The sequence below is a fragment of the Apodemus sylvaticus genome, chromosome 12, assembly GCF_947179515.1.
Source record: "Apodemus sylvaticus chromosome 12, mApoSyl1.1, whole genome shotgun sequence".
Taxonomy (NCBI): Eukaryota; Metazoa; Chordata; class Mammalia; order Rodentia; family Muridae; genus Apodemus; species Apodemus sylvaticus.
The window spans coordinates 77978950-78006674 of record NC_067483.1 but is presented as its reverse complement, the minus strand read 5'-3'; the positions used below and the strand labels follow the sequence as shown (position 1 = coordinate 78006674).

General features: G+C 50.9%; 1 protein-coding gene across 4 annotated transcripts in view; it reads right to left on the bottom strand.

Annotated features, from left to right (window-relative positions):
* Positions 1–531: 531 nt before the first annotated feature.
* Olfml2b (olfactomedin like 2B) overlaps positions 532–27725 on the bottom strand; it is a 37696-nt gene continuing 10502 nt past the window's right edge. Inside the window, exons 4-8 of one of the 4 annotated variants that reach the window (XM_052200679.1) lie at positions 20120–20296; positions 15997–16228; positions 14109–14621; positions 2118–2294; positions 532–1579 (exon numbers count right to left, since the gene is read on the bottom strand). In XM_052200679.1, coding sequence (XP_052056639.1) covers positions 978–1579; positions 2118–2294; positions 14109–14621; positions 15997–16228; positions 20120–20296 — 1701 coding nt within the window. In that variant the 3' untranslated portion in view covers positions 532–977. Of the gene's footprint in view, positions 1580–2113; positions 2295–14108; positions 14622–15996; positions 16229–20119; positions 20297–27725 lie in introns of all 4 variants that reach the window. The other 3 variants (XM_052200680.1, XM_052200681.1, XM_052200682.1) reach the window with 3 other exon arrangements.

Here is a 27725-nt window from a genome sequence, read left to right as displayed (position 1 = left end):
GGCTCAGTCTGAATTAGGAGGGACTGCAAGTCTTCCCTGCCCCTTCAGGAACCTTGTTTCTGAAAGAAAAGACGTAACGGTATCATGCATGGGGGCTTGTACTTGGAATTCAGAGGAAGAGACATGAGGACTGTGAGCATGGGGCTGTCAAACGCGAGAAAGGGGGAGTCGGGAAGGAGAGGGCAGGGGGGAAGAGCAAAGAACACACACTACCTCATCACCCCAAGACGCGGAGAGGGGGTGTCTTGTACCTCAGCTTGGAAATAGGCAGTTTGGCAACCTAATATTTTTTTTCTTCTTCAGTTAGAGCCTTGCTAAGTTGTCTGGGCTGGGCTGGAATTCACACGGTTGTAACTCACACGGCCTTGAACTTTCAATGTTTCTAAGATCTCAAGTGCACACCACCCCTGAAAGGATGCTTCTGAGGAACACCCAGTCTCCTTCAGGAGCAGAAAGCTAACACCTAGTTAAGTGCATCCCCGAGAAACAAAAATGACCCTGCGAAGGATTTTAAAATATCTCCTTTATTAAAAAAAAAAAAGTATTTTTTTTCTGAGTTTTAAGAACTTCTCCAATACATAAAAACTTTGCCGCCACTTAACACTTCTTTCCTGAGCCCCTCACACCTGCTTCTGGCTGCAAGACCCGGAGGAAGAAACCCTCCAACCCTAGAGCCCAGGAGCCAGAGGTTCAGAGCGCGAAAGAAGGTAGTTACTGGTCAGAAGGAGAAGTTCATTTGCACAAAAATATAACTTGTGAAGGATGAGACCAGCACATACACGTATGGATTGATCTACAATCCATATTTTAAAAAAAATAGACCCAAACTGTCATTTTACATTTGTAATATAATACAAAATAATATATTTTAAAACAGCACACACCCACCTGCACAATCTCACACACAGACATGCACACAGACACACACAAGGTGCTAGCGGCCCCTCTGCGCTGCCTTTTTTGCAGGGTCAAGTGTGTCAATAGGCAAAGATGACATGGTAGGTGACTTGGTGGCCATTGTCCCAGGCATAGAGGAGGCGGTCCTTGGGGTTGTAGTCTATCTGGGTGGTGTAGGAATACTCATTCTCAAACAGCAGCCTAGGGACAATCTGTGTGTTGGTGTGTGTGTCAAAGGCGTAGGAGATGTTGGCATTCCTCTGGTTATAGCTGTCCACAGCATATAGTACCCCGCAGATGACAAAGCAGTTGCCGTAGAAATTCCTCCGGAGCCCGGTGCGCCACGTGGTTTCCTTCTGCGTGCTCAGGTCCACCGCGTTGAGCTTGCTCAGGACAATGACCTCCTGGCTGAAGCCTTCATCATCCAGAGCTGGGTATATAAGCCACAGGCCATTCTCATCCACGGCAAAGTCCACATCCGAGTGGCCCTGCCACCGCCAGGGTGTGGTCTCCTCATAAGCCACATCGTGGAGCATGGCCCAAGCAGCCACATAGCGCTGCTTCAGGTCGTACTTGATGATGTTCCGGGTAAAGGCCCGGTTATAGTAGAAGGCGCCATTGTACACCACGTGACCCGTGCCGATCCAGCTGTACGGAAGCTTGTAGGAATTGCTCCAGCGACCTGTGATGGCAAGAAGGTGGGAAGCTTCAGGGCAGCACGGCCTGGGATGGAACCAGCTATTGACTAGGGTCTGCACACCCGGGATAGCGCCTCGACTCTACTACTTCCCAGTGTTCTGCCGCACACTGCTTACTGTTCGCACCCGGCATCCTTGGCGGTGAAACGGCCAGAGCAGTCTCACTCGCTTCCCTTGGAACCCGAGTGCTCCAAGGGCCCCACGCTCATCTCTCTGACTGTGATTTGTAAACTGTGGAGGGCCACGGGGGCAGGGGGGAGGGGAAGGCAGGGGGAGGGGGAGGAAAAGGATGTTTGATTTTTTCTAGACTGGTTCAAGGTCATCTCTATCCCAGGAGCTGGAACAGAGCCAAGAGAGCATAGAGTGGGAGAGAGAGTGATAGAGTGGCCCGCCCTTCTGCAGAATGCCCTTTTGCAATCCCTAGAGGATGGCCCTCTCCTCCTCGTGTAGCACCGCTGTGCCACAGTCAGCGGAGGGCAGTGAGCCGGGGCAGGCACTGCCACATCAGAGTGAGTCACAAACCTTGTTTGAAGTTCTCCAGATTCCGGAACTCTATGAGTGTGTTGCCATAGTAATAATTGGTTACATAAATCCGGTCATCCTTTGCTAGCGGGTCCTTCATCCAGGCCCCTTCATTCCGTCCGTATGTGTTCTGGGTGGTCGGTCCCGTGATTGTAGAGAGGGTGTCCTTGCACCTTCCTGATGGAGAAGAGAGGTGTGGAAGGGTTGGGGTGATTGAATGGTGTCCTCTTTACTCCTTACGTTTCTCCTGGCCCCTCCAGTTGATGTCTTGGCAGAGTTTAGCAGCCCTGTGTAACCTGACCCCTGGTATCCCAGTGTCATCCAATGTCATCCAACGCTAGGCCCATTGTGTAGTCTGCATTCTACTCCCTCAAAGCTGCCTAGAGTCAGCCTGGTGGGTCACTGTGATGCCACCCTACCGCCATTCCTTTGACCCTACCCTTTACTAGGCGAAGATCCAAAGTCAGTTTTGGGTGCCATACCCAAATGTCATTCTGTCCTGTTCTGTTAAGTTCTGCTACCACAGTACCATGAGCATACCTCTGTTACAGGACATGCCTCCCTCCCCCCCTCTGTCTCTCATGTGTGTGTGTGTGTGTGTGTGTGAATTACCGGGGATTGGATTTAGGGCTTCATGCACACTAGGCAAGCACTCACTGCTACTCACCAGTACCGCCCACTGCCCCCCCCCCATCTTCCCGATCAAGAGCATAAGCTCAGAATAAGCAAGGGCTGTGGCTTTCCCTGTGTTCTCAGAACACAGGACACAAAGTATCTGGCACAGCACAAGCTCCAGCAGATGGTCTGATACTTGGGTGTGGGGATTGGGAACAGAGAGGAGTGTTTGCAGAAAGAACTCTTGACAGGGACAGCCAGGAGCACACAGCTGTGCCCTACCAACCTGGAGCAGCTCTGACTGGATAGCAGGCAGTCACGTCCCTAGGGAACTGGTACAAGTCCATGCTGTACCTGATCCCACCAGGGACAGGCTGCCTGCCAACCCTGCTGGGGAGGCTGCAGGGGCAGGGCACCCACTAGCTCACTCTGGTAAATAGAGCCTCCTTTAAAGTTCCAGCCTTCCTCAGTGGAGCAGGAATCCAGCAATTCTCCACCAAGTGGCTCTTTGGAATGGCGTGGTACCTGGGAAAGACCCTTCCAGGCCACTAGAACTATTTAGGATTGTAATCCAGACTAATCTGAAATGCGTGAGATGTAGCATTACTGAACATGGATGATACTGAAGTCACGTGCAAGTACTCAAGCACGCATGCATCTGTGGCTGCATTAGTGGGCCCTGGTGAAAGAGGATGACTGGAGAACCAGATGCCCCTTGTCCCCAGAAGGTCCTCAGGGCCTTCTGACCACAGGCACCACCTGCCTCCAACACCAGCAGGCTCTGGAGAACAGTGGTGTTGAGGGATTAGTTCTTGACACTCGGGCAAAAATCACATAGGTCTATAGCTTGGATTCGGGGTTTTCTAATTTCCAGGTGACTCCACGTCCAAATGCTTCCAGCCTGCTGCATGAAATCTGTGTTGCGGTGATCTGAGGCAGGAGGAAACCAGGATCAGCAGCTGGTAGTGCAGTGCGGGGAAAGGGCAGTTGTGCCTTGGCCCTGGCTCGGGGGTAGACAGGGGGTAGAACTGGGCTGAGCAGTGTTTTCCAGGCAGGCTTCACTATGAGGTGTGGATGGCTGGCTGGCTTTAGGCAGCTCTGCGTGGGGTTCATGGGCTTCTATTCTGACAGAGAGGGGAGAGTCTCCCTTTGACAAACAACAGAAACCACCCACCAGTGCCTCATTCCCTCAAGTCTGAGCTCATTTGTTCAAGACAATAAAACAGAAGTCTCCAGCGGAGCCTGGCAGCAGTGAGATGGAAAATAATCTCATTTCCTGGCACTAAGCAGGGCCTTGACTGCCAGTGGAGAAGCCACAGTGCCCTCACGCCACACTCCCCCTGCGCTGAGGTGAGCCCTCTCGTGCCATCCCCAGGCAGCCTTCGTTTATGAGTTTATGAGCCCCTTTCCTTGGCAAAGTCCCACAAGGACACCAACTCTCTACCAGCCATGCCTTGAAGCCCAGTAGCCACGCCCATCTCTCACTACACATTAAGGTGCTGATGGCTCTGGAAGCCAAAACCAATTCTTTGTTTCTTGACAGCCCCAGGGATAACAAAACCCCTGTAAGGTCCAATCTCAGCCCCAAGGTGTTCAGTGGCAGGACCTTGATGTAGGACTTTAAATATACATGGGCTTGGAGCCAATGGCCTAGCCGCCATTTTGGTCCCACCACTAACTTCAATTTGGTCTGTTGCCCCCATTAATGGCAGTGGACCCTAACTTCTTCACAATGCACCTGGAGAAGTTACCCTGACGATAGAGGGCGATCTGCATGGCTGCTCTGTGATCAACAGTGCTAATTGTCAACTTGGCAGAGGATGGAACTATTTTGGGAGATGGGCCTCTAGGCGTTCCTACGGGGGATTACCATGGTTGTGTTGAAGAGGGATGACCTGAGCCCAGTTGGCATTGCAGTGGCCACATAGCCATTACCCGAGCTTTCTGATTGTGGATGTGTTACGATCAGCTGTGTTGGCTCTCTCTTGTTGCTTTGATTTCCCATCCATAAAAGGTACCTTGCTCCATACGCTGAAATAAATCCTCTTTCCCCTGGGTTGTTTTTGTTAGAGTATATTGTCACAGCAGCAGGAAAATAGACTAACTAAGACAGGCTCTAACCCTCCGGACTCACAAAAGTGACCTTCTATGGCAAAAAGGATGCTGTGTGATGGAGTCAAGAATCTTGAGACTAGCCTGGATTATCTGAGTTCTAAATGTCATCCACATACCAGAGAGGCGGGGAAATGGCCTACAAAGTGGAGGAGGTGTTATAATGATGGAAGCAAAGACTGCCCTGATGTGGCCGCCAGCCACGGAATGCTGGCGTTGAGTGGACTCTGGAAAGACAAGGCATGGGTCCCCCTCCCCTGGAACCTCTGGAAGGAACTAGACTTCTGACACCAAAGACTTAGCCCTATAAAACTAACTTGAGACTTCTAGCCTATAGAACTGCTAGAGAATAAATGTCTATTGTTTTTAGCCAGTAGGCCTAGGGCAGTTTGTCCCAGTGGGGATGAATATGGATGAGGTCAGTTTCTGCAGCAAGAGGAGAGTCCCCAGCTTACAACTCTGACATGCCTGAGGACAAATTTCCACATGCCACCGAGGTACAGAAAAGCTCACAGAATGGACAAGTCCATGCAGGAAGGCAGGACTGACGTGTGTGCCTTCAGTACATCTGAAGACATCCAGGAGAGTGAGCAGACTGTGGTACCTGCATACATCCCCATGCACAGATGACCCTGGGAGATGGCTCTTGTGATGGCTAAAATGGTCACTTGGAGGGGATCTAGAGTCATGAAGGGGACATGCTTTGGGCAAGTCTGTGAGGGATTATGGGAAGACTACCTTAGCTGTGGACAGCATCATCCCAGGGGCAAGAATCCTGGGCCACATGAAGAGGAGGAAGTGAGTAAAACATCAGCGTGCCTTACCCTCTGCTTTCCGACTGTGGAGAGGATGTGACCGGCTGCTTCAAGGTCCTGCCATCATGGCTCCCTGCACGCCATGATGGCCTGCACCCTCAAGTGTGAGCCAGAATAAACCCCTCTTTCCTTAAGTTTGCTTCCGGTCAGGTGTGAAGCAACTGAGACAGTTTCAAAGCTCCCACCCATGGACACGGACCATCAGCCTTAGAAAGAAGGCAGGAGATAGAGGGGGGTTCACAGATCTTAGGGAGGAGAGCTCTGTCTGCGCCCCTCTTCATCTCCCCTCAGCAGGGCTACCATAGATGATGTCAGCAGACACTAACATTCTGAGTACTTCCTGTTCTAACCTTGCTCATCAACAGTCCTTCAAGGCAGATAGCCTCTGCTATAAAGCTTACCAGGACCGGAAGGAGAGGGTCCCTCAGTATATACACCTGATTGCATGTCATACCTCAGACAAACATAGCGGCAAATGTGTGCCCCCTGCCTCACTGTCCGCTTGTCAACTGTCCCCTCTGTGAGGTACTCCTTCATCCCACAGTGTGTCCCCTTCACTGTGCCTACATGGTCTGAGCCTCTCACTACCCGCCGTTCTACAGGGTTGCCACTGCCTCTCAGGGACATTGGCATCCTCTGGTCTAGCCAAGCCTCTCTTTAGGTTAGCCTCCGAGGGAGGGCCATCTGCAGTGCTCCCATCCATCTCAGGAGGTGGGACCTCCCTCCCTGGCTTGCTCTGGCCACCATCTCAGAGTCTCCACCCATCCCCACAACCACCTTCTCGTGGGGACCCTCCCCTCCCAGTGGCTTCCTCTGCCCTCAGCTCTTCTTAAAGAGTCAGAGCCCAGTCAGGCGCATGCAGTGGCCTACTTGACACCTGCCCCTGAGTGTCCCTCTGCTTCCTCAAACCTGGTTATTAGCAAGCGTATTCACTTGCTTCCATTCACATCCTGTGGCATCTATATCTCCTGGCATAGCATGACATCCACTAACCAAGCCAGAGGCTTGGGTCATCCTGAGATCTCCTCCTCCTCCCATGCTGCTTCAAGTGGTCTGCGAGTGCATCCATTTTCCATCCTTCTCACCTCTCAGCCCTTCCCCTCCACAGACTTAGTTTAGATCTCACTGCTGCTAGTTTGGCTCAAGCCAACAACACCAGTTCTCGTCTTACGGATTCACCTCTGCCTCCTTCCGGCCTGCCTACTGAGGACGGCTAGAGCTGCCTTCCCACAACATAGATCTGCTGAAGCCCTTAGGAATTTGTCGTCTCTAGATACCATGCGAAGCCCCAAGTCGCCATCCTAGCATCTCAGCCCCTCAGCATCGCCATTCTGTTTCCCACCATCTCTCTCTCTTCAGAAGTCTTCACCCAACTGCTTCTGAGAGGCAAGCAGACACTAAAATGAGCCTTCGAGTTGAGCATGTGACAACGGTCTGCCACAGAGATGGGGCCACCGAGGAGCAACTGACCCAGAGGCATTCAAATGTAAGAGCACACACACACACACACCACACACCACACACACCACACACACACACACACACACACACACACACACACACACCCCCACACACCACACACACACCACACACACACACCACACACACACACACACACACACACCACACACACACACACACACACACACACACCACACACACACACAGACACATCACACACACACCACACACACACACACACCACATACAACACACACACACACACAGCACACCGCAGAGTGACCTCAGCCCTAAGATGGCCAGCTGGAGACGCTCACCCCAATTTTAGCCTCATGGGGGGCCATGCCCAGAGATGGCTTGATGAACCTACGGCCTGTGTAGTAACATAGGGCCCTTATTCAGAGTCCACTCCATGTTAATGTTCTAAAGCTGCCATTCTGAAATTCTTACGGTATGGTGGTTTGAATGAAAATTATCCCCCTCCCCACGGGCAAATGTGTCATTTGCAAAGGTTATGGAACCTTTATGAGGTTCGCACTTGCTGGAGGAAGTATGTTACTGGCAGCAGGCTTTGAGAATAACCCCGCTTCCTGTTAAGGCTCTCCTTCCTGTGCACGGATAGAAAATGTGACTAGCCTGCTCCTGCTGTCTGCTACTGTGTCTCCCCAGCCATCATGGGCTCTAGCTCTCTGGAACTGTGAGCCCAAACAAACTCTTTCTTAAGTGACTTCCAGTCGAGGTGTCTTATCACAGGGACAGAGAGATAACTAAGATGGATGTGCAACCATTTTTCCTATGCCAGTCTGTGCCAGAACATCCAGGCTGCTTTCCCTCCTCTGCCACGCCTGGTGCTTACTGCTACCTCTGTGGTAGGGTTCCTCTCTGTCCTGTGAACCTGCAATCCATGGCTGCCTTTGGATAGAGAGCCCCGCAGCAGAGTGGGTACATGCATCTGATGCTTGCTGTGCCTCCAGACAAGTTTACCACCCTGGCTGCTGGCCCCTCCCGTGGTCAGTCCCACTGAGGGCATGATCGTGCCTCGCTCAGCCTGGAACCTTGTGGCCTGGCACCAATGGTTTAGCTTGATGTACAAAAGGACCTATCCTCCTTGAGGGCCTCCGACTTTGGTCTGTATACATCTAAGGGAGCAATTCCACTTTATAGACTCGTTTCTGGGGCCCATTTCAGGAGACAGTCAGATTCCCTTTGAGCTGAGGGCTGACTTACAGGAGTCATTAGACTTTGTAGCCTGTGGCAGAGAGCTGTCGGTCCTGTAGGAAGAGTCTTAGGGCCACAGAGGTCCTGGAAAGCTCAGCCCCAGGCCACGTCAGCACCCTTCTCTCTGAATGTCCCGGGAGCAGCCTCCCTGACCTAAGGCAGGCAGGCCAGGCCCCTCACACCACTGCCAGAGTGGTTGGCCAGACCCTGGGTTTTCTCAGGCTGTGTGCTCTGTGGGGGAGACATTCTTTACAGATCATGATAGAATCAAATTCAAGACAAACGCTTGCTGCTGTTGTCGTAAGTTGACTGTCCTCTTTGTCCTTGCCTCCCCTCCACCCTGGCCCTCCACCCCCGCCACTGCCCATAACCACCCCTTCTAAAAATCACATCAGGACTTGGCACTGATAAAGTCTAGGAATCTGCAGAGCTGTGGTCATTTAACACAAGCCTTCTAGTTCTCCATGGCAGCCAGAGCAGCTGAGCAGAGGCACCAGGCTCCTCGGTCCTCAGTCTCCTAGGAGCCCAGGCTGCTACTTGACACTGCCAAGATCTCCCCTCTCCCTCTCTTACAGCTACACCTCAGTGTCCAATAAAAACCAATCCCTATTTACTTGTGTTAGAAATTTTCTTGGGGCTTTAACACTTCCTTGAGGATGGCTCTGGGTATCTCAGGCCATTACAAAATCAGGTCTAAAAACCTGGGGTAAGATATTCCTTTCTGAGACCATGGAATACTTGCTCACATGCGTGAAGCCCTGGTGTTTATCCTGAGCACTACGTAAACCCCGAGTGTAGTGATGCACTCTGATAATTCTAAAACTCAAAAAGAGTCCAGAGGACCAGAAGATGAAGGTTGAGGCCAACTTGGGCAACACTGCCTTTAAAACTCCATGGTGAAGTTGGGTATGATGGCACACGCCTTTATTCCCAGAATTTGGGAGGCAGATGCAGGAAGATCTACGTAGACCAGCTTGGGCTACATAGTGAGTACAAGGATAGCCAGGGCTATGTAGAGAGATCCTGTCTCAAAAAAATAAAAATGGTTCATCCACACCTATAATCCTAGCACTCAGGAAACTGAGTTAGAGAGATTGTGAACTACAGGCCCAGTGATTTTTGTTTTGTTTTGCATTTTCAGAAAAAGAAAAGAGAAAAATCAAAACTACCAACCTCCCCCTACCCCCCACCCCGAAAACCCAAAGAACAAACAAAACAACAAAACAAAACAAGATACCATCAAACCACCATCGAACCACCTTTGCCAGCAGCAACTCAGTGGCCTGTATCTGTTTCAGTCAAATGACTTTTATTTGGCTGATGATGGCAAGGTATCAGCACACCATTTTTGTGTTTCATGAGTTTGCAGAGAAGGTTCTAGTAACAAGACCTTATCCACACTAACAGCGGCCAGTGGGAGGCACTTGATGGCAAGAAGATGATTAGGTGTAATTAGCCAAAGAGCCAAAAGAATGGAAGAACCAAGAGGGTGGGAAGGACCGGCCACAAAACCGCTGCCATCCAGATGTGACTCGGCTGCGGGAAGGACCGGCCACAAAACCGCTGCCATCCAGATGTGACTCGGCTGCGGGAAGGACCGGCCACAAAACCGCTGCCATCCAGATGTGACTCGGCCCCATGCAGCCTTGAGCACACAGCAGCTGATTTAGCCCTTCACCACTTACTTCATCATGGACGGAGGAGGTGCCCACGAGGCCCTGCCTATCCCCGAAGAGCTGTTCGGGGAGGGGGACTAGTCCAGAAGAAGGGGTTGGGGGGAGGAAGAGGGGATAACAGGAGGCATTGGGGGAGGTGGTGAATATAACCACAGTGCATTGTATATACTTGTGAAATTTCTTCCTTGGCATCTGAAGAGAACACTCCATCTATTCCCTGAGTAGATAGAAGAGGCCGGAGCCCTCTGCCAGGATCTCCAAGGCTCAGTCCAGTCAAACAGAATACAGAGCAACAGGAGAGCATGTATCCCCAATCTCCAGCTCCGGTCACCAGGCACATGGCTGTCAGGATACAGGGGTTCTCTGCAGGCCAGCTGTGCTAAGAGAGCTAAGACCTGAGAACTAGATAGGCATGTACTGGCAATTACAGCGGTTTAAAGGTCCACTGGAGACAAAACCTGGGAAGGCAGGTAGGAGAGGCTGGGGTAGGAGCCAGCATGGAGACAGAGGGGGGGGTCCCCCTTTTGCTAGCTAGTCTATGGAAGAAGAGGCTTCCAGGTTCAAACCTAGTGGCCTTATGACCAAAGGTGTATGGACCTCGCCTGCAGACTATCTTCACTCTGAGCTTTCCAGCTCCCTGCACAGGGCGGTGGAGACACACAGTGAAACAGCTAAAGGAATTTCCCCTCCCACTCAAAGGGTGCCAGGAAGCTGGAGGGTGGAGTGTGGAGCCCACGGAGCCGTAGGTGCCGGGCCTGGAGCTGTGGGTTCATGGCAGCCCTGAGCTAGGGTAAGAGAGGGCTGTCTACCTAGAATCTGGCACATTCTGCAGACAGGAAGGAGGACCCAGGTCTTTGAAAAGGTGGTTATCCATACAGCAGGGAACTGGCCTTTGGCTTTTTCACCCCATGGAAGAAAAAAAAGAAAAGAAAGGAAAATAAAAGAAAAGAAAAAAGGGAAAGGGAAGGAAAGAGAGTGGAAAGGTAGGGTGGGAGAGAGAGGAGAGTAGGGGGAGGAGGGGAAGGAGGAGGGGACAGGAAAGTGAAGATTGAAGAGATGGTTAGGAGGCAAAACACAAGTGAGAGGATTGGGGTTCAGGTCCCCGGAATCCACTTGTAGTCCCCTTCAGGAGGCAGAGATGGGGATTCCTGGAGCAAGCTGGCTGGCTAGACCAGCTAGACTTAGCAAGCCCCAGGCTTAGTGAGAAACCCTGCCCCAGTAAATAAAGTGGAGTGCTATCAAGGAAGATCAGTCATGCCAACATAGGACTGCCACACACACGTGTATGTGAGCATGCATACACATGTGAACACACACATACACATACACCAGACAGAGAGAGAGAGAGAGAGAGAGAGAGAGAGAGAGAGACAGACAGACAGACAGCAAAATGAAACACTTTCTCCTTCAGCCCAGCCTCCTCCATCCAAGAGCTGCCTTCTTGCTGGTTTTCCTGAGACCCTCTCCTGGGGAGACCCTCTCCTGGGGAGACCCTCTCCTGGGGAGTCTTACTGCCTGTGGTGGTTTGAATGCTACCCCCTGTGGTAGGCTAAAATGCTTGCATCCTTGGTCCCCAATTGGTGGAGCTGCTTAGGAAGGACTGGGAGGTATGGTCTTGTTGGAGGAGCTGTGCCACTGGGGGAGGCTTTGAGATTTCAAAAATGTCTGCCCTCTCCCATGTTCCCTCTCTCTCTGCCTCCTGTCTAAAGATCAGGCTGTGAGCTCGGCTCTTCCTGCTGCCGTTCCTTCGCTCCACCATCATGCACTCTAACCCTCTGAAGCCACAAGCTCTGTTAAATGCTTTCTTTTACACATTGCCTTGGCCATAGTGTCTTGTCACAGCAACAGGAAAGTAACAAAGACACTTCCTCTCTGGCATTTTTCTGGGACTTTCTCCTGATCAGCACCCCTTACATCAGTACATCCTTGCAAACTTCCCACAGAAAACCACAGAACACAGTGGAAGAAAAGATACTTGGCAAATTGCTAACTTCATCTGAGACTCAGAGAAAGGTGCCGCTTAGCTAAGGTCATCGAGCCAATGGCAGGGACAGGAGAGTGCAGCCTTCAGCAGGTACCGCCTTGCTTCTGGAGCTAGCGTGACATGCTGAAGAGGGCCTGGGAACAAGGTTACCAAAGGGAGCTGGGAAGAAGAAAATGATGCTGAAGGGACAGACCTTGCCCTCTGCTGGAGCTGTGACTTTCCCAGATATTTGACAGAGTCGCCACTCAACAGCATTCCGGTCCAGTCACTCTTAATGAGTGGCGACTTAATAAACAGTTATAATTTTCTTAAACTTTAATCCTTAACATAGAGTCTGGCTATATACTCCAAGTTGGCTTCAAACTTGAGCTCGTCCTGCCTTGGCCTGCTGAATCCTGGGATTTCAAAATCACACCACCACACACCCAGGTAGTCGGCTGTTTTCTATAACTATTTCTATTTTCCGCCCCGGCCCTCTGCTCTCCTGTCTCTCCTTTTTCTCAGAGTCACCTTGTGGTATGGAACTCTCTGGAACAGACGGCCTGTCTTCTCCATGCTTCTAGAATGTACCCTGCACCACTAGTCCTGTCAGTCAGAAGGCTCTCTTTCTGTGTAGAGCATTCCTAGTCACCCTTTGAGACCAACTCACATGCCAACCCCCTCACAACCTTTGCCGTGCTTCCTAGCAGCAGGCACAGCGCTCTGCTTTCGGCTGACTCCTGCCTCTTCATCAGAGCATTGCTCAGTGATCTCCTAGCTCTGGGTTCTTTAAATTCCCCACGATGGCCTATGCCACTACCTATTCCCTGGTTTCTTAGTTAAGGTTTCTATTGCTGTAATAAATCATCGTGACCAAAAGCGACCCAAGGAGAAAGGGTTCACCTGGTTCATTATTAGAAAAGCCAAGACAGGACCCTGGAGGCAGGAACTGAAGGCGTGGCTGTGGATGGGTGCGGTTTTTTTTTTTGTTTTGTTTTGTTTTTTTTTTTTGACTTGCTCAGCCTGCTTTCTTATACAGCTCAGGACCACCTGCCCAGGGATGGCCCCACCCACAGTGAGCTGGACCTTCCTTTATCAGTCATGAATCAAGAAAACGTCCAGGCTGGAGAAATGGCTCAGCGTTTAAGAGCACTGACTGCTCTTCCAGAGGTTCTGAGTTCAATTCCCAGCAACCACATGGTGGCTCACAACCATCTGTAATGGGATATGATGCCCTCTTCTGGTGTGCCTGAAGATAGCAAGAGTGTATTTATATAAATAAATACATCTTTTTTTTTTTTAAAAAAAAAAGAGGAACAAATAAATTACCAGTCTTTGAAAGAAAGAAAGAAAGAAAGAAAGTAAGAAAGAAAAGAAAGAAAGAAAGTTCCCAAGAGGCGTGCCTATAGGCCAATATTGTGGAGGCATTTTCTCAGTGGAGAGTCCCTCTTCCCTATGACTCTAGCTTATGCCACGTTGACATAACCTAACCAGCATACCTGGCCCTACTTTGCGGTCATCCCAATAAGAATGCTCCACTGGCTCGTGGCCTGGCCACCTTCCTGTGGTAAGCTTTATTCAGTTGCTGATGGACACTTCAGGATTCACCGCAAACTCAGTGGATAAATTCGTATTTGGAAAAGTCACCCATGGCAATATGGAGTTCATTTTATCCATTCATATGTATGTCAGGAAGGAGATTGCTACCCTCGTCACTGACACATTTACATATGACATTCTTCAGACATGTTCAGACAGCACCCCATGGATAAATGTGGTCATGATTGCGGACCAATAAAAAATTGTAAAAACAATTAATATATAAGATTTTTTTTTGCAGGTTTTCCTTTTCTAACTCTATAGCATAGTTTTCCAATGTAAATTCTGTGGTGACGATGTCATGTTACAACCTCAAAAGGTTGGCCATGCTTCTAGCTGTGAAAACTAACTACTGGTCAGAGACACACCTCCACTGGCCTTTCTTGTGTTGCATTGCTTTGGCAGAGCAGAGGGTGAGACCCAGAGCCTTGCTCACGCAAGGCCAATGCTTCCCAGTTCCTGTCCTCTACAAAGCCCTCTACCTTTTACCAAAATGACTAGAGGAGCACCAGTCCAGGGAAGCACGACTTACCTATGACATTCCGAATGTCATCTTCTTCTTCTGGGCTCAGGATGGGACCAGCAGAGGTTGCTTCCTGCCCTGCAGTCCCCTCTTCCTCTGGCATGTCTGTCCCAACTGTGTCAGGCAACTCAGGGACCAAGTGTAGAGCTTCCACATATATGTCCCCAGGAACCATTGCCGGCGGGGGCTGGAAGGTTGTGTGGGCCACAGTGGTGGGTGAGGCTGGAGTAGAAGGCATCACCTCCTTGGGCTCTGGAAACGCTGTGGTAGTCTGTGGGCTTGCCAAGAGCTGTCTCTCTGAGGCCTGGGAAGCAGGGTCAACAAGGCTGGGTGCTGAGGCAGAGGCCTGTGCGGGCTCTGAGGACAGGGTTGTGGCCTGAACGCTCGCATCAGTGGTCACAGCAGCAGCGTGACGAGTGGTTGCTGGCCTCCGGGTGGCACTTGTCAGTAGGTCTTCCTGTCTTAGAAGCTGATCTTCAATCAGCAAGTCCACTCCGCTGTCGCCACTGAAAAGCTCATCATCTGTGGAACAAACACAAGGCTCGTTTGTGGCACAGGACAAGGACCACTCCGGCCAAGTGGCAGGTGAAGGAAGCTCCTTGCTCCAACATGGCAGTGGGCTTGGAGATCGAGTACAGCCTGGATTTTACCTGGTCACTTTTATTTTCTTTTTGGAGGTGGAACCCTGAACTTTGTGAATTTTATACAAGCCCTCTAGCTGAAGTTCATCCCAAGCCCTTCTGGCTGGAGACTTAGACACTGGCCAGGAACATGGAGAGAGCAGTGTCTTCCCTTGAGAGTCTCTGAACGTTTTGCTACTATCCTTACCCCAGCCTGGGGGGGAACAGTCAGAGCAATCATGGGCTATGCACCTGGGCATCTCACATCTGCAATGTTAGCACTTGGGAAACTGAGTCAGGAGGATTGTGAGTTTGAGGATAGCCTGGAAAACAATAGCTAAGAAAATATTTTAGAGAAAGAAAATAAAGACAATAAAACGCCCCAGGAGTGAATAGAATGGTCAGTCAGATGAACCCCACTGACCTGGGTGGGCAGAGGAACCGGAAAAGGTAACAGCAGACCAAGAAACATGGAGGTGGGCAAGGGGAGGATTTTGGGGGGGCGGGGTGCAAGAAATAACAGTAATACGAAACCTAGGATCCACAACAAGCCTGCTGAGGGTGAGGAGTAGTGAGGGGGCCAGCGTGGACCCAGCAGAGGGTCCGAGTGGGAGGCAGGGTCAGAGGAAGCCCACACTTAGATCGTGGGCAGCTTGGGGTCTCTGCACAGAGTTCAGTTTTGATTCTGAGTGAGATGGATGAGGCTGAAGGCGTCTGAGCAGACAACATGTGGATAGCAAAGTGTATGAGAGGGGACACCGATTTCTAAGTGCAAAAGAAAGAGCTAGAAAGCTAGAATTCAGAGGTTTGCCAAGAACACCAGGAGGGAGATGAAGTTACAGGCAGCCCGTGGGCAGGGAGAAAACACCCTAATGGCTGGACCGGAAGTGGGACAGAGAGAGAGCTCCCGTGGTCCGAGACGGAGAACACAGTTAACGTGGGTGAAATGACTCTGCAGCTACAGGTTGAGCATAAAGCATCCTATGGAAGAACAAGGTGAAACAGGGAGGCCATGTGGGAGGCTGTTTCCTGAGACCAGAGGGAAGGAATTGACTGGGGCAGAGAGGTGCAGGCAAGGGGTGAGTGGGGGACAGTGGCTTCCGGGCCACAGTGTCTTTGAAACCCAGAGAAGTTAAGTGCCCTGACCAAGGCTTCTCAGCAAACACTGGGATAACTGCAACCCGCACTGTGGATGAGGTGTGGAATCCAATCTAAGATCCAGGCGGCTGTTTCCTCCCTGCCCTGCCTCCAGGGCTGTCCCTCACACCCAGACTCACGCGGCTCTTCTATGTCATTTTCCTCCTCAGAGACCTTGGCTTTATAGTAGGTGATTCCCCTGATGACGGTGGGCTTGGAGGCCGGGCGACCTCTCAGGTGCACCTGTCTCTGCAGGGGCCTCTGTGGCTTCGTCACTGCAGGCGGGGCCAGCGGCTGCGTCCGTGGGAGTTCGATGGAGTTGATCTGCTGTGACACGGTTTCCTCCTGCAGAAACCGCTCTTCATACTGTTCCTCAGAGGGGACAAAATGGAAGGTCAAGTCACTCCCTGACCAGAGAGATGGGACAGGATGAGCAGTGCTGGAGCAGAGGTCACAATCAAAGACAGCAGCACTTCCCAAGAGGGCCATATCCTGAGCAAAACAGGGCCACATTAGCTGTAGAGATCCAATCCCGTCATCATGGCCAAACTGCCTTCCCCCTCCCCATGCCATCTCTGTGTGCACAGAGGGGGCCATCATGGCGTTCATTCTGACCTTTAAGATCCAGCCTGGAGAAAACCATGCTCACTTCCAACCACATCTCCTTCCGTCTCTGCTCGTTTTCCCATGAGGAGAGTTTAACCAGACGGCGCAACAGATATGACCGACCCTAAATATGGCTGTCTCTTTGGCATGAGGCAAAATGGGCAGCTGGAAAAATGTGTACACATCTTTGCCAGTCCCTTCACTGGGGTAAAAGAACTGCCCAGGAGAACATAAAACATCCAAGTATGTGCCTTCTGTGTGTCCATCCTCTATGTGCCTCCCTCGTGAGGTAACCTCTCTCTACCAGAAGTATGGGGATGCCTGCCTGTTGGTGGCACCATTTTAGTGAGCACCTATTTTGGCCAATCCACTCTGTATTATTTTTAATCCTCATAACAATGGAGCGAGGTAATGCTACCAGCATTTCATGGGTAAGGAAACAGCCATTTGGTAACTTAGTTGAAACACCACCCGGTAAAGTGGCTAAGGATACAAATGAAGTCACACAATTATCAGGTAGGCCCCACTGTGACTTCCTAGGCCTGCGTTCCTCCTTACGTTAAACCACATTGCCTGTGACCTCAGGTCTATCTACTTATTTGCTTTCCAAAAAGTGGCCAACATCTCCGTGTCTTCAGGGCTGTGGTCTGGCAACTGCCCAGCGGACGGCTGTGGAAGATGTTTCATTTCCCAGTGGGAAGAACTGCCTGAGAGGCTGACAAGAGGCTCCTGCCGCAGCCCCCACCTCACATGCCCAGGAGCATCTGATTGCTGGCCCTGGTTTCCCTCTGGGTCAGAGAAAACAGCTGTCATTTCTTTGTGGCAAACCCCAGGAACTGACTTTAGTTCCAGGCTCTCTGGAAAGGGCAGGGACTGCAGTTCTTCGTCCCAGCCAAGGATATGGAGCAAGACGGTGGACAGTCTTTGCCAGACAACATATAATTTCCTCGGATTCGCTGGCGACAAGTTGAACTGGGCGGCAGCTACCCCTACCACGCTCTGATTGCCTCTCTGTTCATCCAAGAGTCTGCCAAATGATTTCACCTCTTGGCATCCGTTGTTCCCACACCCACTCTGCCTTTTCCACCACCAACCTAGTCTCTGGGCCTCCCTGCCAACCTTCTAGACAAGGACCGTGTTGGAAGACCACCTTACAAATAATCACTTGCCATTCCAAGAATTGTCCAACATCATCCGTAAGAACCAAAAATAACCAGCTAAAGCCATCTCCCCCAGTGCAGCGTGGTGCTGACCAAAGACACAGGCCGCCGCACACACACGGAGAGAATGAACCTACCTTTGGGTATCCTGCATCTCCCTCTGTGCTTCTAGCCTGGCTGGGTGGATTGTGCTAACTTCAGCACTGTGTGCTGGGGGACTTGGGGAAGGACCGGGAAGGACTTTGCTGAGCAAGGAGAAAAAAGGGTTTGGTGTGTTTGATTTGGTTTGTAGTTTGCCCTCGGGAAATCTGAGCTGGGTTTTCTGAACGCACCACAGAATGTGTCATCAAGACAAGAGACCGCATTCTCTGGCTTAGCTGGCTGGCTGGGAAGCTGGAGGAGAATCAAGGGATGCTGGCTGCACTGGGCAGTGAGGGCTGAGACGAGAGGCAAGAGACCCCAGTGCGGGGGGCAAATACCTTCAAGTCCTTTTCTGGTTCCCAGATCTGCTGGCTTTGGGGTGATTTCAGGTTCCCCCAGGGGTGACCCACCAGACAGGCTAAATACACATTTCAGTGATCAACATGTAAGGGACACTCAGAAATGAGAAAAACTATTTATGAACGAATATAATGTTTCAAAACCATCAAGAGTCAGGTAATTGCTACCGTTCCACTCTTTATAGCACGGGATTGCTTTTGACTTCTTGGGGAAGTCCACACACCACACTTGTTCCCACTACTTGTTGTCTCAGAGTCCCCAAGTATCATCAGAGCACCTGGACTTAAACGTTCCCAAGCCCACCAGGAACTCGCCCTTGGCCCCACTACCATGGGTTTTTTTACCCAAGAGTTCTGAGCCTGTAAGGCAGGAATGTAATTCGCTTTGTAGAGGGCTTACCCTGCCCACAGTCCCTAGCACCACATAGCCCAAGCATGGCAGTGCACACTTGTAATCCCAGCACCTGGGAGTTGGAGGCAGGAGAATCAGGACTTCAAGGCCATCTTTGGCTACATAGCGAGTTTGAAGCTAGTCTAGGAGAGATGAGGCCCAACAACCAAATAAACAAAAAGAGTTCTGAGCTGCATACACAGCTTTTCATCTTCTCCACCCAGATTTATGATGACCCACACAACAGAGTCCCACAAAGCAATGTGACCTGCTGCCATTTGAATCTTAAGTCCCCTAAAGGTCTATTTATTGAAGGCTTGGTGTCTAGTTCATGGTGCTATGAGGTGGTGCAAGCTTTAAGACATGGGGCTTAGTGGGAGAAGTTAGGTCATAGGGCCCTAACCCCTTCTTCTCCTTTGCTTTGCCACGCCCTGGGGTAACTGGCAGAGCTTTACCACGTACCCCCCCCCCCCATCCAAAGCAATGACAATAAACTGAAACGGCTGAAATCAAATCTTTTAACTATTCCTCTTTTTTAGTTGATTATCTCAGGTAATTCGTTATAGTAACAGAAAGCCAAGAAACACACTTCCAAAACTTTTACATATCACAGCACACAGACAACCAGCTCAGTCTCTAAGTAACCTAGGCTCCGCCCAACACACAGCCAGAACAATTACCCAAGACACCAGTGTGACTCAGCTCTGCCAATCACCCCAGACCCAGAGAGGCCAGTTAAAGTGACCCTGGTCTCAGAGATGCTGCTGTCCCCCTATATTGCATGTAAACATATTTAACCACATAGAAGTTTTATCATCATCATTACATAGCCCTGTCTGTCCTGGAATTCACTATGTAAACCACGCTGGCCTCAAACGCACACAGATCTAATTGCCTCTGCCTCCCAAGTGCTGGGATTAAAGATGTGTACCACCAAGCTCAGCTAGTAATTTTTAGGAGAAAGTCACCAAATGACAAGGTCTTGTGGCATGACTCAAAACTATATTAGCCATCTTATTCAGGGCTAGCTTTGTGGTAGGGACACAAGTAGGTGGAAGGAACAGGGGTTCAACCACACTGCTCTGCCACACTACTCTCTAACTGATCCAGGATCTATATCCATCTGTAAGATGGGGATACTGACCTGTGTCTGGCCCACTTTCCAGAACTGCAGTCATAACCATACACTGGTGATGGTGATTAGCGTGTCCCTTGTAAATAAGGGGACCATATAATTTATTGTCTGCAAGCTGAGGCATTTCCAAGAGAGAAAATATGTGGTGTTAATAACGATGCTAGGAGAGATGCAAACATAGATTGTTCCAGGTAGCACATGTGTCCTGTAAGGGAAGCTCATGGGATAGCATGAGGATGGTACCAAGCCTCAGATGATCCGATTTGAGTACCAACTTCCAGCCTTATTCACTGAACTTCCCTGGCTGCCTGTGTTGACAGCAGCCAGGCCAAGCCTTACCCGTCACACCTATGGGGCTGTTACACAGAAGTGAGACCCTGGCTATGGAAGGACTCAGTCCTAAGGAGCTCTGCCTTAAGCTGATCTCACACGTCCAGGCCAAGAAGATGCCCTGGCGAGATGGGGCCGTACCTCTGGGTGGGCGTAGGCTGCGGCTGCGTCCCTCTGCAGGGCTGAGCGGATGTCTGGCATGCTCTCTAGGATGTGGTCAGAGCAGTTCTCCTTGCCTCGCTTATTCAGCTCTGTTCGGATTCCTTCCACGTCCTCTTTGATTTGCTCATTCTCCTTGGTGAGGTTTTTAGAGACTTCCTGAGAAGAAGAGAGTTTTTGAAAAGGGGTTACGTTAAAATGCTTTGAAGATGGACAGTAGGTAACTAACAGCCTTCAGATATTCAGAGGCAGGGTGGCTTGGAGCATGGAGATTTGCAGCTGTGGAGATGGAACAGAGGATGGAGACACACACACACACACACACACACACACACACACACAGACACACACACGCCTAGCCCTGTCCTGGAACCAGTGACAGGCACCCAAGCAGTGTTTCCAGACACCCAACTACCCAGACTACCATAGCTTCCCTACTAATACCACTGCCATGGTCGGGGCACGCAGATCCTTTTGTTTTTTTGTATACAGTGTCCCTGTCAAGTGATGAAGAACAGTGCCAGCGATTCCATTCACTTGCTCAAGTGAATCAGTCACCTGGTGTGTGAAAGAAAGGTAAGAGGTGATTTTAAGGACTGCACTTACTTTGCTTGTCTGTGGGCAACCAACCACTCATCCCTTTGGATCACTCACATAGAAAATGGATAGGCTGACCTCAAACTTTCCTATCTGTGCACAAGGACGGCTGCCTGAAATGACCCTGTGTTGGCCATTGCCAGTGCACTATCCCTGGTTCACACCAGGAAGGGTCAAAGCAGCATCTTGGTCAGCTGGCACAGAGGGGGCAGGAGAGGCTCCAAAGGCCCTGGAGTCGTCGTCATCTCAGGGAGGTGGCTATTGTCACGGAGGAGAGACACTGCTGCAGAGTCTCTACATGCCTGACATGACAATCAGAACATCCAAGGGGAATGTGGAAGGCAGGGGGCAGACCTGCAGAAGGTGGGCGTAGGTGGGATCTGAGTTACAGAGATCCCCTATGACTGTGGTTAATTTTAGAGAAAGTGACTTCATAGAGTCCCAACGTTGTTCAGCTGTGCTATTATACTGAGATTTCCATGAGTATCTAAAATGTTCTATGGGGGCCTTTGCAGAGAACCTGAGATCAGTTCCCAGCACCCATATCGGGCTATTTATTCAGTATTCTGTATTGTTCTGAAGCTCACAACTCCCTGTAACTACAACTCCATGGGAGCTGCCGCCTCCAGCCTCTTTGGATTCCTGCATTCATGTGCATGCACCTGTGGGCCTGTGTACCTGTTGAGAGAGACCGGCTGGGAGGTGTGAGTCCTTGGCCCAGTCTGGCGCCTGGAAGCACTGAGAGGCCTGTTCCATTGCTCCAACACGGCGGGTTTAGATAAGAGGAGACAGCCCATGGTTTTAAAGCTTTATTATAGAAAAGGAGGGGCAAAGAAAAGAGATGAAAAGGTCAAGAGAGAAAGAAGAGATGGAGAGGTGAGAGCCGGCCATGGCCACGTGGAAAGGCAGTGGGGAAAGATGGGGAGCAGGGGGAACAAGAGATAAGGGAGAGAGTAAGAGAGAAGGACAAGAAAGAGTGGGTAAGAGAGTGAGGAGGGGCCACGCAGCCCCTTTTATAGTGGGCCAGGCTACCTGGCTGTTGCCAGGTAACTGTGGGGCGGGGCAAACCTGGCTGTAGCCAGGGGACTGTGGTGTTGGAGTCCAGCCAGATTACCACGGGCTTGGGGTGTGGCCCTACGTGACTGATGGCCACAGAATTATGGAGTTGAGGGTCTCGTGGTGTCAGCCTGGTGTCTGGGAGCATGGGCAAACAGCCTTCCATCCCACGTGGATTATATTCACTGGGTCGCCGGGGTTCAAACCTAGCTCAACCAGAACATAGACTGCCTTTTATGGTCTGACAATTAAAAATAATAGAAGTAAAACCCTTTAAGATGTCATGTTGTGGAGCTAGCAATGTAGCTCAGCAAAAAAAAAAAAAAAAAAAAAAAAAAAAAAAAAAAAAAACTGCTTGCTGATGACCTGGGTTCAATTCCTGGACATGGTGAGGACAGAAAACCAACCACTGTAAAGCTGTCCTCTGACCTCCACATGTGTGCTGAGACATGTGCACATGTGTGGGAGTGCTCGGGAGTACCTGTGCATTACTTCATGCATAATAAATAAATAAATTTTAAGACAATGTTGGGGATGTAGCTCAGTGGTTGTAGAAGCTTTTTCTAGCCGGGCGGTAGTGGCTCACACCTGTAATCCCAGCACTCTGGGAGGCAGAGGCAGGCAGATTTCTGAGTTCGAGACCAGCCTGGTCTACAGAGTGAACTCCAGGACAGCCAGGGCTACACAGAGAAACCCTGTCTCGAAAAAAACCAAATCCATAGAACCAAAAAAGAAGAAGCCTTTTCTATCTTTCATAAGGCCCTGGGTTCCATCCTCAGCTCTGAGAATAAATGCAATCAAATGTTCTGTGTAGCCTGGGCTGGTGGCTCAGGCCTATAGTCCCAGCTCCACAGAAGGTTGCAACAACAAAGAGAATAAGAACTCCACAGGAAGACCAACAGAGTCAGCTAACCTGGACCCTTGAGGGCTCCCAGAGACTGAACCACCAGCCAAAGAGCATACATGGGCTGGACCTAGTTTCTCTGCACATATGTAGCAAATGAGCAACTTGGTCTTCATGCTGGTCCACGAACAACTGGAGCAGGGCTTGTTCCTAAGCCTGTTGCCTGCCTGCCTGCCTGTGGAGCCTGCGCCTCTAAACGGGACATGGGAAGCACAAAAGCTCAGACGTTTCCAGGCACAGCCCTGAAGCCTGGTAATGTTGTTACTAGTGTCCTAGAAGGGAGCCTGGGTGGCTCAGCGCCAAGGTGATGTTCATATATCCAGGAAGACGGTGACACCCAGACACGGTGGCTCCAGGGTGCCTGTGAGGGCCGCCCAGGGGAGCCCAGTAGATTCTTGTTAAATGTTCCAGACTCCAACATGGTCAGCACAGCCTCCCAGGGCCATTCCATCTTGAGCCCTCAAACGGCTCGCAGTGTTCTTAGCCCAAGCCAGACTCTCTAAATTACACAGCGTCAGCTGGGGAAGCTACGGTCTGTGAGAAAGGGTCTCGTTTGGAGAACTCACCCTGGGTGAGTGTGTGTGGCCTCTCCTGACAAGCTCTCAGAGACGCAACAGCTGAAGCCATAGGTTAAGGAGGGGGCGCCCGGCTCACGCCTCACTGATGCTGTTCCCAGCTCTGTGATCTGAGGCAGATCATTTAAACTCCCCCGGGGATCCATTTCCCATCAATAAAACATTGACAGTACTGGCACATTCCCTATGCACGATTATAATGATTGAATTCAGTACATCTGAATGCACAAGGACAACACTAGGTCATTACTGTTCACAGCATCACTACCGGAAGGGACCCCAACATTCTTGCCTAATCTTTCATATTACAGAGAGGCTGCCGAGGCCTAACAGTAAGGATGAGATTTGGTAACTGCCATTTAAAAAAGAAACTGGCAAAGGGCTAATAAGATGGCCTGAGGGTAAAGGGCTTGTTTCGAAAGCCTGGAGACATAAGTTCAATTTTCTCAGAACCCACAGAGAGTCGGAAGGAGAGAACCAACGCCACAACGTTGTCGTCTACTTGTGTGCTGAGGTACGTGCACTTATGACACACACTTACAATAATAATAAATAAAAAGTGGCAGAGCTGACTCATCACCAGGCTGCCGGCCTTTGCTTCTGAAGTTCACTTACTGGGCCACGCAAGGTGCCCATCCAGTCCAGCCAGCCCTCAGCAGTACCACACACTTTAAGGATGCCAGGGCATCCTTAAACAATTTGCTTTCAGATGCACACAGGTCTCACATTCGTGCATCTGCTGAGCAACTCAGGATGCAAGACTCCTACAGACCCTCATGATTCAAAATATGGACGAAGAGACCAGCCCCATCAGCACCACGGAGGAGCTTGTCAAAAATGCAAATCCGCAGGCCTTCCCCAGACCTGCAGAATAAGAACCTGCATTTCTCCAAAATCTCCAGGTGTGCTGGGTCTGCCTGGGAGTTTGAGGGATGTTGCCTTAAAGAGAAGCTCAGGGTAGCTCTAGAAGGAGTGAACAGTATGGGCCTTGAATTCCTGATCTTTACACACGGCTCCAGATGCATATGTAGCAGAGGATGGCCTTGTCAGGCATCAATGGGAGGAGAGGTCCTTGGTCCTACGAAGGCTCCTCCAGGGTAGAGGAATCGAGGGCGGGGAGGTGGGAGTTGGGTGGGTGGAGGAACACCCTCATAGAAGGGAGGATGGATGGGATGGAGGATGGGATAGGGGCTTTCCAGGAGGGGTTGGGACTGAGAAAGGGGATAACATTTGAAATGTAGATAAAGAATATACATTACATTTAAAAAAAGAAAAAGAAATATTGAGAATAAGCTCCAAGAGTTGAGTTTTCCAGACTGTTTAAACTTACTCTTAAAATCCCAAATAAATCTCTTATAATTCTTAAAAAAGAAGAAAGAAAAAAGAAGGAGTGAACAGAAGTGGGAAGGAAGCTGTTTGTGTCAGCCAAGGTCATCCTGGGTGAGAGCAGAACCAACCGTTCCTGGTCTCTGGACTCCACAGGAACCAGCATAGAACAGCTGCTGGTGCCACAGCTTCTTATCCTAAGACAGAGAACAAAGCCCTGGCTGGGCAGAGACCAGCTGTGTAATGTCAGTGCACGCATACTGAGGGCTGCACACCGAGGGCCGGGAGGTGGCTTGGTGAGCAAGAAGGAGGGGGAACCCAACCTGGGGAAGATCACCTTCAGGGAGGGGAAAGGAAGCAACAGACCAAACACTGAGCAAACATGACCAGAGAAAAGAATTGGGCAGACACAATGTAATGTAACAGAGGCCAGCACTGACCCCCGCTGAGGGCAGGGACAACACTCCCGGGGGGTGCTGAGTGGTGTTCTCAGCCCCAGAACACGCCATCCAAAGTGCTACTATCTTGAAGCGCTCAGGATGGGGGGGGCCTGCAGCCTTGAGGATCTTCATTATGTGAAAGGCAGCCCCTCTGATTTCTGACCAGCCCTGCGCATGCGCTTCCAGTGCAGTGTGCTCTGGGCGGTCACAGTCTCGGCAGCCCACAGGTGCAACTCCTCCCGCTCGCCTACCAGGGTCCCAGGGGTTTGCTGCCTATTGATTTATAGTCTCTGATCCCTTTTCTGATTCCATGGAGGCCATTATTTGGGATTTCCACAGAGGAGGGTTTGAGGCAGGCCAGCTCTGAAAACCCGGAGGAGCTGTATAGTTAATTTCTCTCGTGGGAACAGCAAAGCCTGTTGGCCGCCTGAATAAACATTAGGCTGGAGGTGGCATCACCGCCCCCGCCCCCCATCAGCCTGTTGGGCTGAGCCAGCTGATGTCCCCAGGGCAGGAGCAGCAGCTGCCCCTTTGTGGCTACCTCCACTCAGACACCTCCCACGTGTGGCTGCTGGCCCTCCCTGAGGCTCTGCCTTCCTCACACCAAGGGCCTTTTGTGGGGCACTTCTTGGAGGTGTGGGGCATGGCGTTCACCCACTCAGCGTGCTTAGGATCCCGCCCTGGCAAATAAATGAACTGCATGATCTCATGCCTTGAGCTCTTCCCCTCTGGGACTGCTGCGGCCATGACATTTACGGTGTATATAACTCGCCTCACGGAGAGCGCATTGAAGACAGGGAGAAGGGCGCCTATCTATCTTCAGCTGGCACTCTACAAGGTCCCTGCCAAGGATGTTGGAACTGCTAAGTGGAGGGTATCGGGGGAATTGAAAGAGCAGTCATCCCAGAGGGCTGGAACAGAAGGCTGATCGCAATTAAAGATCTGGACGCTTGACTATGAGTCCCCAGACTAGGCAGAGCTAGGGAACTGGGGAGTGTCACTGAAGAAGTGCCACATGCTAGAGACATGCAGTTAGGCGTGGCAGTCTATCAGCTAAGATCAAGCCCAGGCGATCAAATGGGTCAAGATACCAGGGCTAGCTGTGGCTAGAGGTACAAAGGGCAGAGGGAGAGAGCATGTGAGGTGGGCGGAGTCCCTGGGCAATGCAGAAACACATAGGGGGAAATTGGGCTCAGCACGGGCGCTCATGAGCGCGCACCTCAGCGGTTGGTCAGCAAACACTTTGGTGAGGTGTGGGAGCCAGTACACCCAAATCTGCACACAGGTGGGGCACGGGGGAAGAGTGTCCTCTGGGGGGCAAGTCCTACCCTGGACTTTCATAGCTATTGGAGGAGGGTGGGCATGGCAGGTAGAGAGAAGGTACCATCGATGCCTTGCTTAGAACAAAACTGCTAGAATCAGGGAGAAAGGCGGCAGAGCTCTGGCAGCTCTCTACGGCCCTGCTTTTCTAACCAGAACCAAGAAGAGGATGCAGGGGGAACGGCTCTGGAGGTCCCGGCGGGTTATATAACTAAGTCACCAATGATACCGTATCTCCATCGGGAGGAAGAATAGAGGTGTGCCGGGCACCAAGGTTTGCTGCAGAGAGCAGACAAAAGGTCGTGTGCGGCTTAGCGATTGGGGAGAACCAGGCCTGGAGATGAAGAGGTGATGCTGAATGACCCCTAAAGTGATAGAAGCAGGTGCACAGGTGTGACAGGTAAGAGCTATGGTTGGTATGTCTGAGGCAGCGGGGAAAGAAGGAACCCTGGGATACATTCGATGCTTGTGGGAGGCAGCTGGGCCTGGCTACCTGTAGGCCAAACTTTGCTCCCAAGTCATGCACACCATGCTCAGGTACTGATGATGACAGCAAGGGTGAAGTGGTCTTGCAGCTGAATTGTACCCATGTGTTGGGGTGAACGGGGTCTACTGTCTCCTCCCCTTCTAAGCCCTCGGGGATATACAACTCAGAGCAGATGGCCAGGGACAGCCACCCCAGCTGACAGCTGTCTCCCAGCTCTTACCAAGGGAGCTGGAGTTAGAGGGAAGAGCAGCTGGGAGCAGCTGATGGCAGGACGGAGAGGCGGTGGCCGATCCCTCTACCACAGCTGGTGGAGCCACCGGCTGCTGCTCAAATCCTTCCCCAACTAAACAGCTGTGGCACATCTTGTGTGTATCAGGTGCTGCTAAGCCAGGACAGAGGAACAAAGAACAGGACTGCCCAGCTGCCCTCAGGAGATCCCAAACTAAGAAAGAGACTCAGTCCAGTTAAGTCCCTCAGACCAGATAACTCCCCAGGGTTGAGTTTCTATGTTAGTCAGAAGCACCAGACACCCCAACACCAAGCCATACACTCCCTTATATCCTGGCAGCTGTGTGCTATTCCTAAGCCAACAGATGGAAGTCTGACTCCTATACCTTTAGCCAAGAAGTAAAGTTTGCTTTCCACAGTAGCAAATTAGATTTGAAGCATATATAACCCCAGGAGAGGTGATAACATTGGCTTGAACTCATATTAAGATGTAAATTGAATTAAGGAAAGCTGAAATGTATATTGGAAACATCACTGACCCTCTCTCTGCCTTTTCAGAGTATACTCTGCTGGAGACGGGGTGGACCTTCCTCTCCAAAGCCACACTTAAGGAAGCCACAAGGGGGAAAAGACTACAGAGAGCCCTTCTGAAGAG